Genomic DNA, 13,944 nt, shown 5'->3' with positions numbered 1-13,944 from the left:
TCCATGTTTATTGTTTTCTGCAGATTCTGAAATTGGTCATTATTCATGTACTGACTGTAGGCATTGGTGGTAGGGTGTTTATAGCTCAGACCAGCCTTGCCCTCCTTTGATATCCTTGCATGTACAGTTCTGCCAGGGATATGTGGAATTGTGTATGTGAACTGTGCATGATTTACACCCCTTCCAAATACAGCCTCAAGGCTTATTTTTAAAACGTAACATGCCTCATTATCTCTCGATACTCAAAGGAGATCAGTTCTTTTGTAAAGAATCAAAATGAAACTTCTATTTTTTTTGCATAAATTTGAAAGATGAACCTAAAAGGATTTTTTTTTATTTGTTCAGCATTTACTTTTCTTCAAAATGACAGTACACCAAAGTGCTACAAAGCAGAGCTATTGCATTTTACAATTTACAAATTAGAGCATACACAGCTCCTTTACTTGAAAAGACAGTTGTCATCAGTAATAGACTGCATGCTGACATTACGTGGTTCATAGACGTACAGAACAAAAACCATTGTTACGCCTATGATTCCCACTGTCCACACTTTTTCCTGCAGGAGACCAAGCAGTGTTAAATTTAATGCACCAATGTCCATGAGATCACATGGGATGTATGTGCATTTTGTACATGATTTAGATGCCCGCTGTGCGTTTCATCACTATTGAGAGAGAACTCTTTGCCACACAGACTGTAGAGGGTCAGCTAAACAATGGATTGCCATCTTCAGAGCAGCTCAGTATGGGCAATATATCCTGTGTCACATCATTCCAACAACCTGGGAAGTGGGAAAGCTGGTCATCTTTGAACTTATGACAATGATGCCAAGGTCAATCCCTGGCTGTTTTTGTGGCCTTCTGGCCAATGCCTTGCTCAAGATGAAATTCTGTCTTTCTGTGCAGCTCGTAATATTATTTTTCTGTTAGTTCACAATCATAATTATATTTGGGATAAGATGTGAGCTAATTGATAAAAGATCTGTGGCAATTAGATATAAATATCAAAGGCCCGCACAGCAGTGCGAATGTTATGCTGAAGGAGTGATACATCATCAGAAAACATTCGTCTGTTACTGAAATATAATTTTGCTGATCTTAGACATATTCTAATTTTTACACGTGCAAAATGAACCAAATGTGAATTGCATGTGCTATTTATTTTCAAGAAATGAATTTAGAAAGTTCAAAATTTGTAAAAACACCCACATACTGAACTGGAGAGTTGTAATTTTGTAAATATATTGATTTACATTTGTTCTAAATTTGTACTAAGGTGAAAATTATGGGACGAGATAAGAGGTATTTGACTATTTTAAATCTGATAATCGAGAACAATTGTAATGTTGGAGAATGAGGGGAGACCTGGTAGAAGTGATTAAAAAATTATGAGAGGCATAGATAGGGTAGATAGATTTTCCAGGGTGGAAATTTACAAAGGCTAGAGGGCATGGTGTTAAGGTGAGCGGCAAAGTTTAAAGTAGATGTGTGGGGCTTGTTTTTTTACACAGAGGGTAGTGGGTGCTTGGATCAAGCTTCCATGGGTGGTGATGGCAGAGGCAGATACAAGAGGTTGAGGGTTTTTTTTTAAACAAACATGGATATACGGGGAATGGAGGGGTATGAATCTTGGTGTAGATGGATTTGTTTATCTGGACATTATACATGGGGACAGACATTGTGGGCTAAAGGACCTGTTCCTGTGCTGTACTCTTCTAGTGTTCTATTTATGAGTGTAAAGTTGATTTAATGCATGGAAACTCATAGTTCAAAGATAGGAATGGTCACAAACATCCCAAAATTGTTCATTTCATCCTTACCCACCCCCAGCCTCAACATCAATAAAATTGTGCAGGGAATACATGATGAAACTGAAATACAGAGCATCAACAAAATACTTTAATAAAAAAGATTATTTTAAAAATATTTTATGACTGCTCAAAATGTATCTACAAATTCATTTGTTCTACAGATACCTTGAAGAACAATTCCAATTCTATACCTAGTTTCTGATACCAGAGTAGCCATGTTAAATAATAAATCTTTATGATCTGAAGTACCACTTCCAAAGTTCAAATATTTGCCTTTCTCTCAGTTGAGAGACACATCCAGGTATTGCTTATCTTCACTGGTTACCATGTTAGATGTAAGAACAGCAATTCTGGATGGAGCTTTACGTTAAATAGTTTTGTATCACAAGGCACAGCAATGGAGATTGTAACACTATATTCAAACACGGTGACATTGTTCGTCTCTTAAATACAGTTCAATAATATCCTTCAGAATAAGAATAATATTTTATTCACCACTATAATTGTCTCATATTTTAAAATGAAATATTGATAAAAAGGTTTCTTGTATGGGCTTGGTGCTTTGTTACCGTCCTGCACTGGTGACTCTGGATGCAGGGGGGTTATTCATAAACTTGTCAGATTTACTAAAGTTGGCTATCATTATCACATTGTTGTGAGAAATAACTGCTCATGCCCTGCAGATAAAGGTGGACAGACACCAACACTGCATTATAGAGATATAACAATGGTTAAGATGCACAGAGGAAATTTTATTACATGCTCAGTATCTCTTTGCTTTTAAAAAAAATCTTGGCAGTGACAAGAACCAAGTATCACTTACAAATGTACACAACTCAGATGCATGCCTTATTGAACTTTTAGCAATAAATAAATGTTTTATAAATAAACCTGTAGCAGAAGGTAAGTTAAACTGTGTGGATTAATTAGTATAATCATTTCACCTCTGGAACCTGTGTTTAAATCGAGTTCAAGCAGTTAGAATAAAATAGCTGATTCACCGGTCTGGGGAGTCTAGCAAGGAGCCTCACTTGCAGGAAACATTAGTTGATAATCACCAGTCTGCAACTCCTGATTTTCCATCCATCTAAATTAGTGGTGAAGAATCGAGGACTGAGAATTTGAGATTCCCTAGCCAATACTCTCACCAGGAACTGCTTTTCATTTGAAGTATCTGATCCAGGAATATTCATTCGGGTCTGTTCTTTTTGACAGCTGTTAGGAATAAAGCCACGATGTGCTCATTGCTGACAACCAGAATTGCCTCACCAGCTGAGAGACGAGGGAAAACTTGTGATCATGCATTCTTACGGACTGTGTGTTGAGTTATTACCTGTATTTCATTACATCAAGGGAAATACAGGTAATAAAGAGTGCATTTTTATTTCCAATTTCCTTTCTTTTTAATGTATAATATGCTAGTTTGTACTTGCATATTTTTAACCTAGAACACAGCATCCTATGACAAATTAAATCTTCTGCTGCCAGTGTTTCTGAAACCGCTCCTTTTTTGTAACTGTAATGTTATAGACACACAGTCTCTAGATTATAGCTGCTTAAATTTGAGAGAGAGAGAGAGAGAGCGAACATTCGGTATGGTACTGTCCAATTACATAATATATGGCTTCCTACATTCGTATGCTTTACACTTTAAAGATACAGAGTGGAAACAGGCCCCTCTGCCCACTGGGTCTGCGCTGATCAGCGATCACCCCAAAGCTCTATCCTAAACACTAGGGGCAATTTACAATTTTACAGAAGCCAGTTAATCTACAATCCTGCACGTCTTTGGAGTGTGGGCGGAAACCGGAGCACCTCGAGAAAACCCACGTGGTCACAGGGAGAACGCGCAAACTCCATACAGACAGCACCTGTAGTCAGGATCGAACTCAGGTCTCTGGTGCTGTAAGGCAGCAGCTCTACCACTGTGCCGCCCTGTAGTCACCCTATCACCCTGTGTGCCACCCTATCACCTAGGCTGGTGTAATGTCAGACATTCTGAAAGCTGAACAGGTGGGGAGTGTGTGGGTGAAGGAAAGAACTCAGAGGGTCAGCATTTTTCTTCAGGCACCTAGCGGAGCCCTTTTGCTTTATTTAACTCCTCAAATATAAGGTGTGATTCCTTTTTGGTCATGTTTGGCTGGAAATTATTTATGGCAGTACAAAAGTGAAGCAATTTGACTAATAATCTGGATCATAAATATCAAGTAAATGCGAGCTCAACTCTATGTGTAATATTTGGTTCGCTTAGGGCCGAGTAACCTAACAATTTTCCACAGCTGGAGTGGGCAAACAGAGCACAAAGAAAATGAGGATGTTTGATTGGAACTCGTACCAAATATGTCCCAGCTATCTGCATTATCCAGCCACAGACTTATTATTGTCAATACCATATCTTTGGTATTCATTTGTCACTTTTGCCTGATGACAATTGCAAAAACAAATCCCCAAAGACTTATTTGAACAAAAGCTTGTCTTTATATACCAGTAAAACTCTTTTAGCAGTAAACTATCACGCAACTGTGCATTTTGCTTTAAGGTTGTGCCTTTCAAAGTATGGAAAATTTCTCAGCAAATACTCAATAGTTTGTGAAAACATGATGGAAGAAACTTGTCAATGATATGATTATTTTGATGATCTGGTTAATTTGGATTGAATAACAGAATCATTACTGACATTATAAATTTAGTTGAAGTTTATTACAGAGATTGAATATTGATCCATTTACACACATTTTTAAGTAACTCAAAATATGTGTTTTATCAAATGATACTTTCTGCCTCAATTTCATCTGGATGATTGTTCTGTAGGTTGCAGTAAAGCTCTGCAATATCTATCTTAAATGATTAATAGATTTTAAGTGAACTGCATATGAAGTCGGGAATTTATTTTTATTTTGTTGAATAAGGTCCCTTTTTCTTAATTACTTCGGGGGTTATACAAATAGTTAATACAGAGAGAAAAAAATGCAAAAGATTCTGTACCAAAACACTTTCTATTTAAATAAAAGTTATTAGAATCTAGCTTGGCATTTTAAGTACTGTACTAGGTTGTTAAAATTGAAACAATTGAACTAGGATTTAGTTTTGAATTATCTGCAGTATAAGATGAATGTAATAAAGATCTCCTGACTAGTTGGCTGATGTACAAGGATCTGTCCTTTTCGAAGCACTTAACTGTGCCAGAACTAGAGACTCTGAAGGACAGACTGAAGTGCTGCCTTCCATTGTGGATAATTGTCACCCTGAGGTCATCTACAATGTCCTCGTGGATCTAAAAGGGTAATGCACACTTCCTCAGATTTCCCCATTCATAAACTGAGAAGCTTTCTTGGTAAATTTGCACCAGAAAGCACCCCGGCCCCTTGATATTGAAGGGCAAAAATGTCTATCCACAGATCGACAAGTAGACCATACATTTAAATTAACTGAATTAAATTGTATTTCAATTTTCTAGTTTTAATAATTATAACATTCGTAACTTTTAAATAGTGCATGTACTTTTGACATAGCAGTGAGTACCCAGGACATGCAATAGGCTAGTTCAGGATTTTCACCGTTTAATGGACAATCTGGACCAATAAAGTAGGATTAAGGACCATTAGTTTGTTAAATCCAACAGTGTGCCAAGGATGACTTTATTTCCTAATCTTACACTATCCTGGATTCTGTGTATTAACAAACTTTAATGTATTTCCATTTTGAAACTGAATAAAACAAAACACTGAATAAAAGGATGTGAATAAAACAGGTGCTTGCTCTATCCCCAAGTAAGGTGTTTACTCAAGAGATTATTTTATAAATACTGATTGTAGTCATTTGGCAGCTATCCCAAAGATGTGTGCATTTGTAGGTTAATTGGCCATTGTAAATTGACCGAAGCCAAGAGTAGATGTGAAATTGGAAATAGTGAGAGCACAGTCAGTCTGGACGGGGGGCCGAAGGGCTTGTTTTCATGCTAGATTTTTCAATAAAATCAATTCAATTCAAAACCTTTAATCTCTCCTCTCAAATGTGCTAACAAAAACAGATCTTGTTGTAGAAATACCTGAACTAATGCTTAGCAATCGGCTTGGGTAGGTCATGGGCTGGCTCCTGTGATATTTTTTTTTCTCTCTGCTTCTTTGCGGAATGCTGTGATTTGTGTCTGGTACAGATTCTACAGGTGTTATTATCTCCTTTGTTTCATCTAAGTATCCACCCTTAATGTATGAATCTAGACAGTGTTGGCAGATTACTTGGTGGATAGATAATGTTGACTTCCCCACCTCGGGCTCAATCTTATCATCCATCTGTCTTCAGGTTGTCATCAGTGGATAGCAATCAAGAGTGACTGGTATTTTTCCCCAGCGCTAATATGTGTTAAGGTCAATTTCCACGTCACCTCAACTGACATGATCGGTTTTGTATTCAGACTTGTTTTGCATTAGAAATTGTTAAGGGATGAATTTATCACCTGAACACATTTCTCTTTACAATTAGATGAGTAATAATGCGTGCTTGCTGTGTTGATTTGTACCAGACATACACACTCTGTAATAAAATACTGACTTACATCAGTGTGCCTACTTGGTACTTGGCCTGGTATGCTCATGACTAGTAATGTTCTATTGTCATTTAAGAGTTCTGCTCATCAAAGGGCATCCACAAGTGCCTGTACATTAGGTAAGATTTCCTGCTTCACCAACACTTTTAAGGAGCTGTCTTCACAATTTGAAGAAAGGATCTCTTGCCAGTGTAACTCCAAACCAAAATTTATCTTTTGGCCAATCTGCAGCAAGTACACCATTTTTTCTTTCCTTTTAGAGAACTAAAACATGTTAAAAACAAAAAAAGAGAGGTCTTCCAATTTTTGGCAATTTCTCATCATTTTGGAATATTTAAGTTACTCATAACAGTGGAAAGACCAAATTACTTGACCAGCCTTCTTAGGGGGACTGAATATTGGCCTTTATAATAATAAAAAAAACATTTTCTTTGCACTGGCATGTCTATGCAGATCTAAGGTAATTGTGGATTTCTCTCTGAAGCAAATTGGAAAATGTGGATGTCGATGTTGTCTGTTTGTGACAGATCAAAGGGAAAGCTATAGGATAGAAGGCTGCTCCTGCAGGCAGCTGAAGGACCAGATACCATAAAGAGACTTTCACCAGACCTGCTGCTCGAGGTGCTGTGAGGATAGTTGAATAAGCCCTTCATTGTGCTGCTGGAAACTCTGACCCATCAGCGTGTTGCAGCTGAAATGAACGGTGGAACGTTCTGATAAAAACATGCTGAGGTGTGAAACAGTTTTTTATCTGGTTAATACCAGTCGCGGAGAAGAAAAATAATTCTGAAAATTGACCATGGGCAGGATATTAAACCAGGAGTTGCACCCTGTAAAAGTGGGCATTCAGCAAACAAACACATGCTGCAATTAAAATAAAGCATTTTAACACTACCGTATAGTTGGAAAAATATCATAATGTCACCCTATCAGAATGACAATTTGCATATAGTAACATGCAAAAATTACGTACAAAATCTCAGGAGAAGTCATTTAAAACTCTTCTGTTATCTTGGGTTAAGATAGCCCTTTGCAGCTGTGATCTTTGATAATGTAGTGAATCACAGAGAACTACAGGACGGAATGAAACACTTCAATTTATCGTACTGAATTTTTGAATTAGTCTCCATCCCGGGTTCTGTAAATTTTACCTTTGCAAGCATGTATGCTACCAAATTTCCTTTTGAAAGCCACCATTGAATCTGCATCATCATCCATTCAGATGCTTGCTGTGTGTATATTTACAAACAACAAATATGGTAAACCGAGCTGAATATTCTAATTATAATTTTAGTTGAAAAATGGATTTGTTGTTCAGGTCCTGATTACACAAATAGTACTTTGTGTACTCAGATCATTCTCTGCCAGTGCTGCTTTTATATGGAAATCCTTTTATTTAAAACATGGAAGCAACACCATCGCATACTGCTGCCAGAAATTAGCACATAGAACAGATCTGAATATGTGGCATTTATTCTGTTATTAAGTCAGCCTAAATTAACCATAGAACAGTCAAGAGTCTGTCTCTACAGTCAGCCAATGGTACATTGTGGAAGACTGCTTCTGCATATGATGAGCGTTTGACAGCACTCGCTGGAGTTTAGAAGGTTGAGGGGGAACCTCATTGAAACTTACAGAATAATCAAAGGCATCGATAGAGTGGATGTGGAAAGGATGTTTCCACTGGTGGGAGAGTCTAGGACCAGAGGTCATAGCCTCAGAATTAAAGAGTGCTCTTTTAGAAAGGAGGTGAGGAGGAACTTCTTTAGTCAGAGGTTAATTAATGTGTGGAACTCATTTGCCACAGAAGGCTGTGGAGGCCATGTCAGTCAATATTTTTAAGGCAGAGATAGACAAATTCTTGATTAGAACGGGTGTCAAGGGGAAAAGGCATAAACAATGGGATTAGGAAGCAGAGATCAGCCATGATTGAATGACGGAGTAGCCTCGATGGGGCAAATGGCCTAATTCTACTGCTATAAATTGTGAACTTTGTGAGTCCATAGGCCGCACAAGCAAAAAAAGAATTTGCAGAAGTTGCAACCAAATATGCACCGCATGCTGCTGGACACTGTGGGATGGGTGACCACGAATTACCCATGCAGAAGTGAGCCTCCTCAAAGGTGTGGATGACCTACTTTAAAATGTTGCTCCTGGAATTTGGCACTTGAATTATCAGATAGGATAACCTTCTGTAGATGGTTCTTCTAACATAAAAACAAACTTATTTCCCTTGGGCCTTAATCGTTCAGCCCCAGCCACCAGATCATGACCCTGACACCATTCTCCCACTGCATATCATTCTTGATTATCCACCCCAACTTTGGCAGCTGATCACAACTCCTGCCCATAAATGCCACACCTTATGCCTCAGGTCCCTTTGGCCTGACCAGTCATCTTCTTACACTAGCTCCACCATGGTGGAAAGGCCTTTGAGAGCATCAGGCATGCAAAACCACACTACTGCACACAATACCAAAACAGAACTTTGTAACTGTGGGCCCTCTCAAAACAGACTGGCCTGCATGCAATACATGCTCAGTGTACCTTTCAGAGCAACAAAGATTTCTGAAGCAAGGTTTGTGTCTGTAATCTGACCAATTTTGTTTTGGTAATTTGTATTGATTCTTAACAGTTCTGCTAAATGAAGGGGCAACAGGAATAATGGCGTGACCATTTAGGCTCGTGAAGTGGATATCTCCTGTTAACTCCCAATTATCGCTTGGCCCAGCTAAGAGCATTTAACTAAAGTCTAGCAAGAAACAGATTCCTTGTAAAGTTGGCCACTTAAAGTTCTTCTGGGCAATTTAATGTGTTTGCCCCAGTGCTGTGGAGTGCAAGACACTAGAATTATAACACTGTGTTGTGTGTGGGGTAAGTCAGAAGTACAGAATTAATGGCAGAGAGCTTTGCTTCAGTAATTCGCTTCAATTACATTGTGTGTGCAATTTTATTCATGTGCAATATTATTTGGGCAGATTGGGCTGGAGATTCAAGGGCCAAGTCTCCAGCCCTCTCTGTTATGTAACAGGATCAACTGAGATTTGACGAACTGCTTCAGAAGCATCTTTCCATCATAATTTGTACATCTAAAAATAGGATTGAAATCTTGTTACATGATACCAGAAATAAATTCACTGATATATTCTGCATGAGATGCTTGTGTTACTAAAGACTTTGTTAACATTTTAGTTTCAATAGAGGACAAGGAATTCCTTATAAATGTTTCCAATGTGACATGGATTAGGTATGGGTTTGCTGCATATTAAAGTGTTTTTAATGTTGTCACTTTATCCACGTCCTAATGACAAGAAAGCTTTGCAGCAAAGTCAATAGTTCGGAAGCAAAATTTCCCTCTGCAATATTTGCCAAAAGGATAAAGCTGGGAGGGTAAATCTGCCATCAGTAAATGCTTGTTACACGCAAACTGCAGACCAATGCCACATGTACCAACAATAACTTTCGTGATTTAATTCTTGTATTCAATCATAGAAATGACAACTGTGCAAATCAATGGTTTACGGTAATTTAGTTTGGGGATGGAGAAGTTGTTTACTGCTTTTGCAATTAGGGAAAAGCCTCTCCAGCTGATCGGGAGTAATGTGATTTTAGTGGTGTTTTACCTGATTTTCTGATTATCATTGTAGGTGGACAGGAAGATCATGAACTGGGTAAAACCAGATTTCCCGTGTGTGCTTTAAAGTTTCCAGCTAAGAGCGACTCTTACAGAGTGCAACTTGTTCGTAATTCCTTGTTCTCATTCGAAGAGAAAAATGCACCACGTCCTCCCTTTCTTCCTTGTGTCTTAACTCCGAGTCCTCTTGATGATTGAAGAAACAAAGCCAGTCTTGGGAGGTGGTGCCTTCAGCATTGGGGCTTGGCTCTTGTGATTTATTGTAATCTGTAAGAAACAGAAATAGAGGGAGGAAGGAGATTGGATGAGGATAACATTAATATTGGGACTGTCATAGAAAATCACTATAATAGATTGAATAATGTATATATCATATTACTCAAAGGATTTACCAATCTGAAAAGTCAGGGTTCTTAATGGCTGTCTTTTGGTTAAGCCAGCTATTCCCTTTTTAGACATAAAAAGCTGGAGTAACTCAGTGGGACAGGCAGCATCTCTAGAGAGAAGGAATGGGTGGCGTTTCGGGTAGAGACTCTTCTTCATACCTCGACCCAAAACGCCATTCTCTCCAGAGATGCTGCCTGTCCCGCTGAGTTACTCCAGCATTTTGTGTCTATTTTCAGTTTAAACCAGCATCTGCAGTTCCTTCTTACATATATTCCCTTTTTATATGGGTCACGTTAATAAATGAGGGCTCTCAACTCCAGTTGGCATTTTTTTGAATTATTCTATGATGCATTAGACTTTTGATAATATATTAGAGGAATTATCGTATTGTATGCCATTTGTAATTTTTGTTATAACACTACAGGTTGTAAGTTATTCTGGAATAAAATCATTCACTTCAGTAATTCTGCCCATTATTTGAAATGTGTGAAAGGATGTCTTTTGCAGTCAAAAAGAGCAAAATTATTATTTTTTAATGAGAATGGAGTTCATTTCTAATCATTATAGTTGTGAACTGATTTGAATATTAATTACATCAGTACATAGTTTTCAAAGTTATTTGTAATCTATAAACCTGCTCTACTTATTGGTCATGGTGTGGCTTTGGATCTTTTGCCTGCTGGAAATAGAAGTGGTTTGTTTTGTTTAGTTTAGAGATACAGCGCGGAAACAGGCCTTACGGCCCACCGAGTCCACACTTACCAGCGATCCCCGCACATAAATACTATCCTACACACAACAGGGACAATTTACACTTATACCAAGCCAATTAACCCATAAACCTGTACATCTTTGGAATGTGAGAGGAAACCAAAGATATCAGAGAAAACCCAAGCAGGTCACGGGGAGAACGTACAAACTCCGCACAGACAGCACCCGTAGTCAGGATCGAACCTGGGTCTCTGGCGCTGCAAGTGCTGTCAGGCAGCAACTCTTCAGCTGCGCAACCGTGCCGCCCTTCTCCCAGATGTTTAGCAGGCCATCTTTCAGATGGTTCTTCTGTTTACTCGGTATATGTTTTTATGATGCATATTTCACTTTGTTCTTTTCCCATCCTCATTGCAACTTTATTATTAAATGATTGGAATGAAACCTTCAATAAAGATGTAGCTGATCCAAAAACTTTACAGATTTTGTTCATGGGGGAAAAAATATGATTATTACAAATGAGCTTTTGTGACCACAAAATATTAGTATTCATAACAATCTAGCCATAATGTTTGCATATTTTTCTTTCATATGTTGGTTCTTCTGGTTACAATTACTTTTGGTTTATTATGATAATCACCTTTAATAACTTCTGCATGTCCCAGTAAATGAACTGAAGGGAAGAAACTAAAATTCAAATGGTTGAATTAGGTTCCCTATCCATTCCTGTTTAAAATTGGTAACATTACCAAGGATCTGCTACTCATTTTCATTTTTGTACCACTTAATGCAGATGGTGCATTAGAGAAAAAAAATTCTTCGATGATAACTTTAATTTGTTTTCAAGGACAGTTGCATCAAAATGTGCTAAATCTAATCGTATTATATCACTGAAATCAGAAGTAATGAACATCAACTCTACTTGGAACATAGCAATTAAAGTATTCTTTTACACTATTAGACCAGGGACATTATTGTGTCATTGCAATTCTATAACCTGCAATGAAAATGACAGAAATGCAAAATTAAAATAAATGATTAATGGTATTTTTCCATGTTTTGTACTAATAGGTATCCCTGAGCCTTGAAATTAATAGACCTGTCAAGCTTCAGGTTGTTATAGATGGAGTGCTGAACAAAAATGGAAATTAAATATTCTTCAGACACTGCGACACGACACTTCTGAATATTTTAAATTTAATTACTAGTTACTGGTTTTTTATCTGTTATCACTAATTTAAATGTTACAAATTAATTGGAATTTTGTCATAGTTATTTCTTTTATTTTGAAGAGCACTTTTGTCCAGAATATTAAGGCCTACAGTGTAAATTACATGTCAATCATTTTGTAAACAACTATTAAGAGAATTAACAGTAGAACTATTTTCCTCTCCTTTTACGGTTCTCATTAAAATGTGAAATTCCTTTTGGTGTTTTAATCGATTAATGTGATCACTGTGTTATCAAGTAGTTTATTTAAACGGGTGGTCATTTAGAACTAATTCAAAATTTGAAGCAAATGTCGGACAATACTCAACAAGTTAGTTACTTGATGTAAGGCAACATATGTCACTTAAATAAGGTTCCAGTTATACTTGGCAGAGCTGTCACTAGACTGCTTTCAAGGATTTGAGGGTGAGAGAAAACACCAAGATTCTGATTGGGTTTACGTCCTCTTTTTGCCTTTCACTGCAAATTTTCCTCCTTCAAATGGTCACAATCATCTTTAGGATTTATTAGCTAGCTGGAGATAAAGGTCTGAACTGATAAACATGAAGCAACCCAAGAATTTTAAGATCTATGCAAGAATACAAAATTAACCAACTATCATTAAAATAAGCATCCGTTGGTAATATCCAATTTTTCAACTTAAAGTCGATTATCCTTAATTAAAATGTCTTTAAGTCCAATTTAGTGACTTGAAAACAATCGCAGTTTCTTAAAGATGATCCCCAAAGTTAGTTATATGCATCTTCCGAATATCTGCCTGTGTGTCACATTAGATCCTCCCAATAACAGCATTAATTACTGACAACAGGCCGAGCAGCCTGTCTCAGTTGTAACTTTTAAAACAATTTGGGGGACTTCAGCTTAGTCCCACATACAAGTTCAAAGGTATAGTTTTCTGCAATAAAAATGAGCCTCTATTCTACCACATTAAAAAAATAATACCAGTGTTATCTACATATCTTGTTATGTTTAGTTTCATATTTGGGCATGCAAGAAATGACATAGACAAAGTATTAACAGCTGAATGTTATGAAATTATTATGCTTATGGCTCAAAACAGCTGCCTTTTTTTTTCTTGCCTTCCACCTGCCTCTGCCTACCAATTCCATCCTTCACAGTCGTTCATCTGGCTCCATCTGCCCGTCATCCTTCACCTCTAAACGATCCACTTATCACCAACTGGCCCCTGTCTCACCTTTCCCCTCTCCTTTTTAAACTAGCTATCTCCTCTCACAACTCCAAATCCTGACTCGACCGAAACGTCGATGATTCTTTTTCTCTCCATAGCTGCTGCTGAACCTGCTGCATTCCTCCAGCAGTTTGTTTTTCTTTCCTCTCTGTATTCCTTCAACTTTTGACAATTACTGGACTATATATCGAGAGGCATCACTAAATTAAATCGCTATTTTTGTTTTCTTTGTAGGATCAAGGTACCCACGTTAGTCCCAACTTGTTCGCAGTCACTGAAATTTCAAAGTTTCCTCATGAAATGTCTTTGTAAATGTATTTTTAATTATTATAAGGGATTTATAATGGATTGTATTTCATTGAGATTGGACTTAAACAAACAAAAACAAACAAAAAAATTCTTGTGACATAAAAATAAAACACTTATGGCGTGCTGTTCTT

General features: G+C 37.4%; 1 protein-coding gene across 2 annotated transcripts in view; it reads right to left on the bottom strand.

Annotated features, from left to right (window-relative positions):
- Positions 1–344: 344 nt before the first annotated feature.
- The window catches only part of dgkb (diacylglycerol kinase, beta), a 506,131-nt gene continuing 492,531 nt past the window's right edge, over positions 345–13,944 (bottom strand). For both annotated transcript variants that reach the window (XM_078421953.1, XM_078421946.1), the window contains exon 25: positions 345–10,257. In XM_078421953.1, the coding sequence (XP_078278079.1) occupies positions 10,162–10,257 (96 nt within the window). In that variant the 3' untranslated portion in view covers positions 345–10,161. The remainder of the gene's footprint in view (positions 10,258–13,944) is intronic.

The sequence above is a fragment of the Rhinoraja longicauda genome, chromosome 2 (assembly GCF_053455715.1).
Source record: "Rhinoraja longicauda isolate Sanriku21f chromosome 2, sRhiLon1.1, whole genome shotgun sequence".
Taxonomy (NCBI): domain Eukaryota; kingdom Metazoa; phylum Chordata; class Chondrichthyes; order Rajiformes; family Arhynchobatidae; genus Rhinoraja; species Rhinoraja longicauda.
The sequence above is the reverse complement of the archived record's forward strand: the minus strand, read 5'-3'. Positions and strand labels throughout refer to the sequence as shown.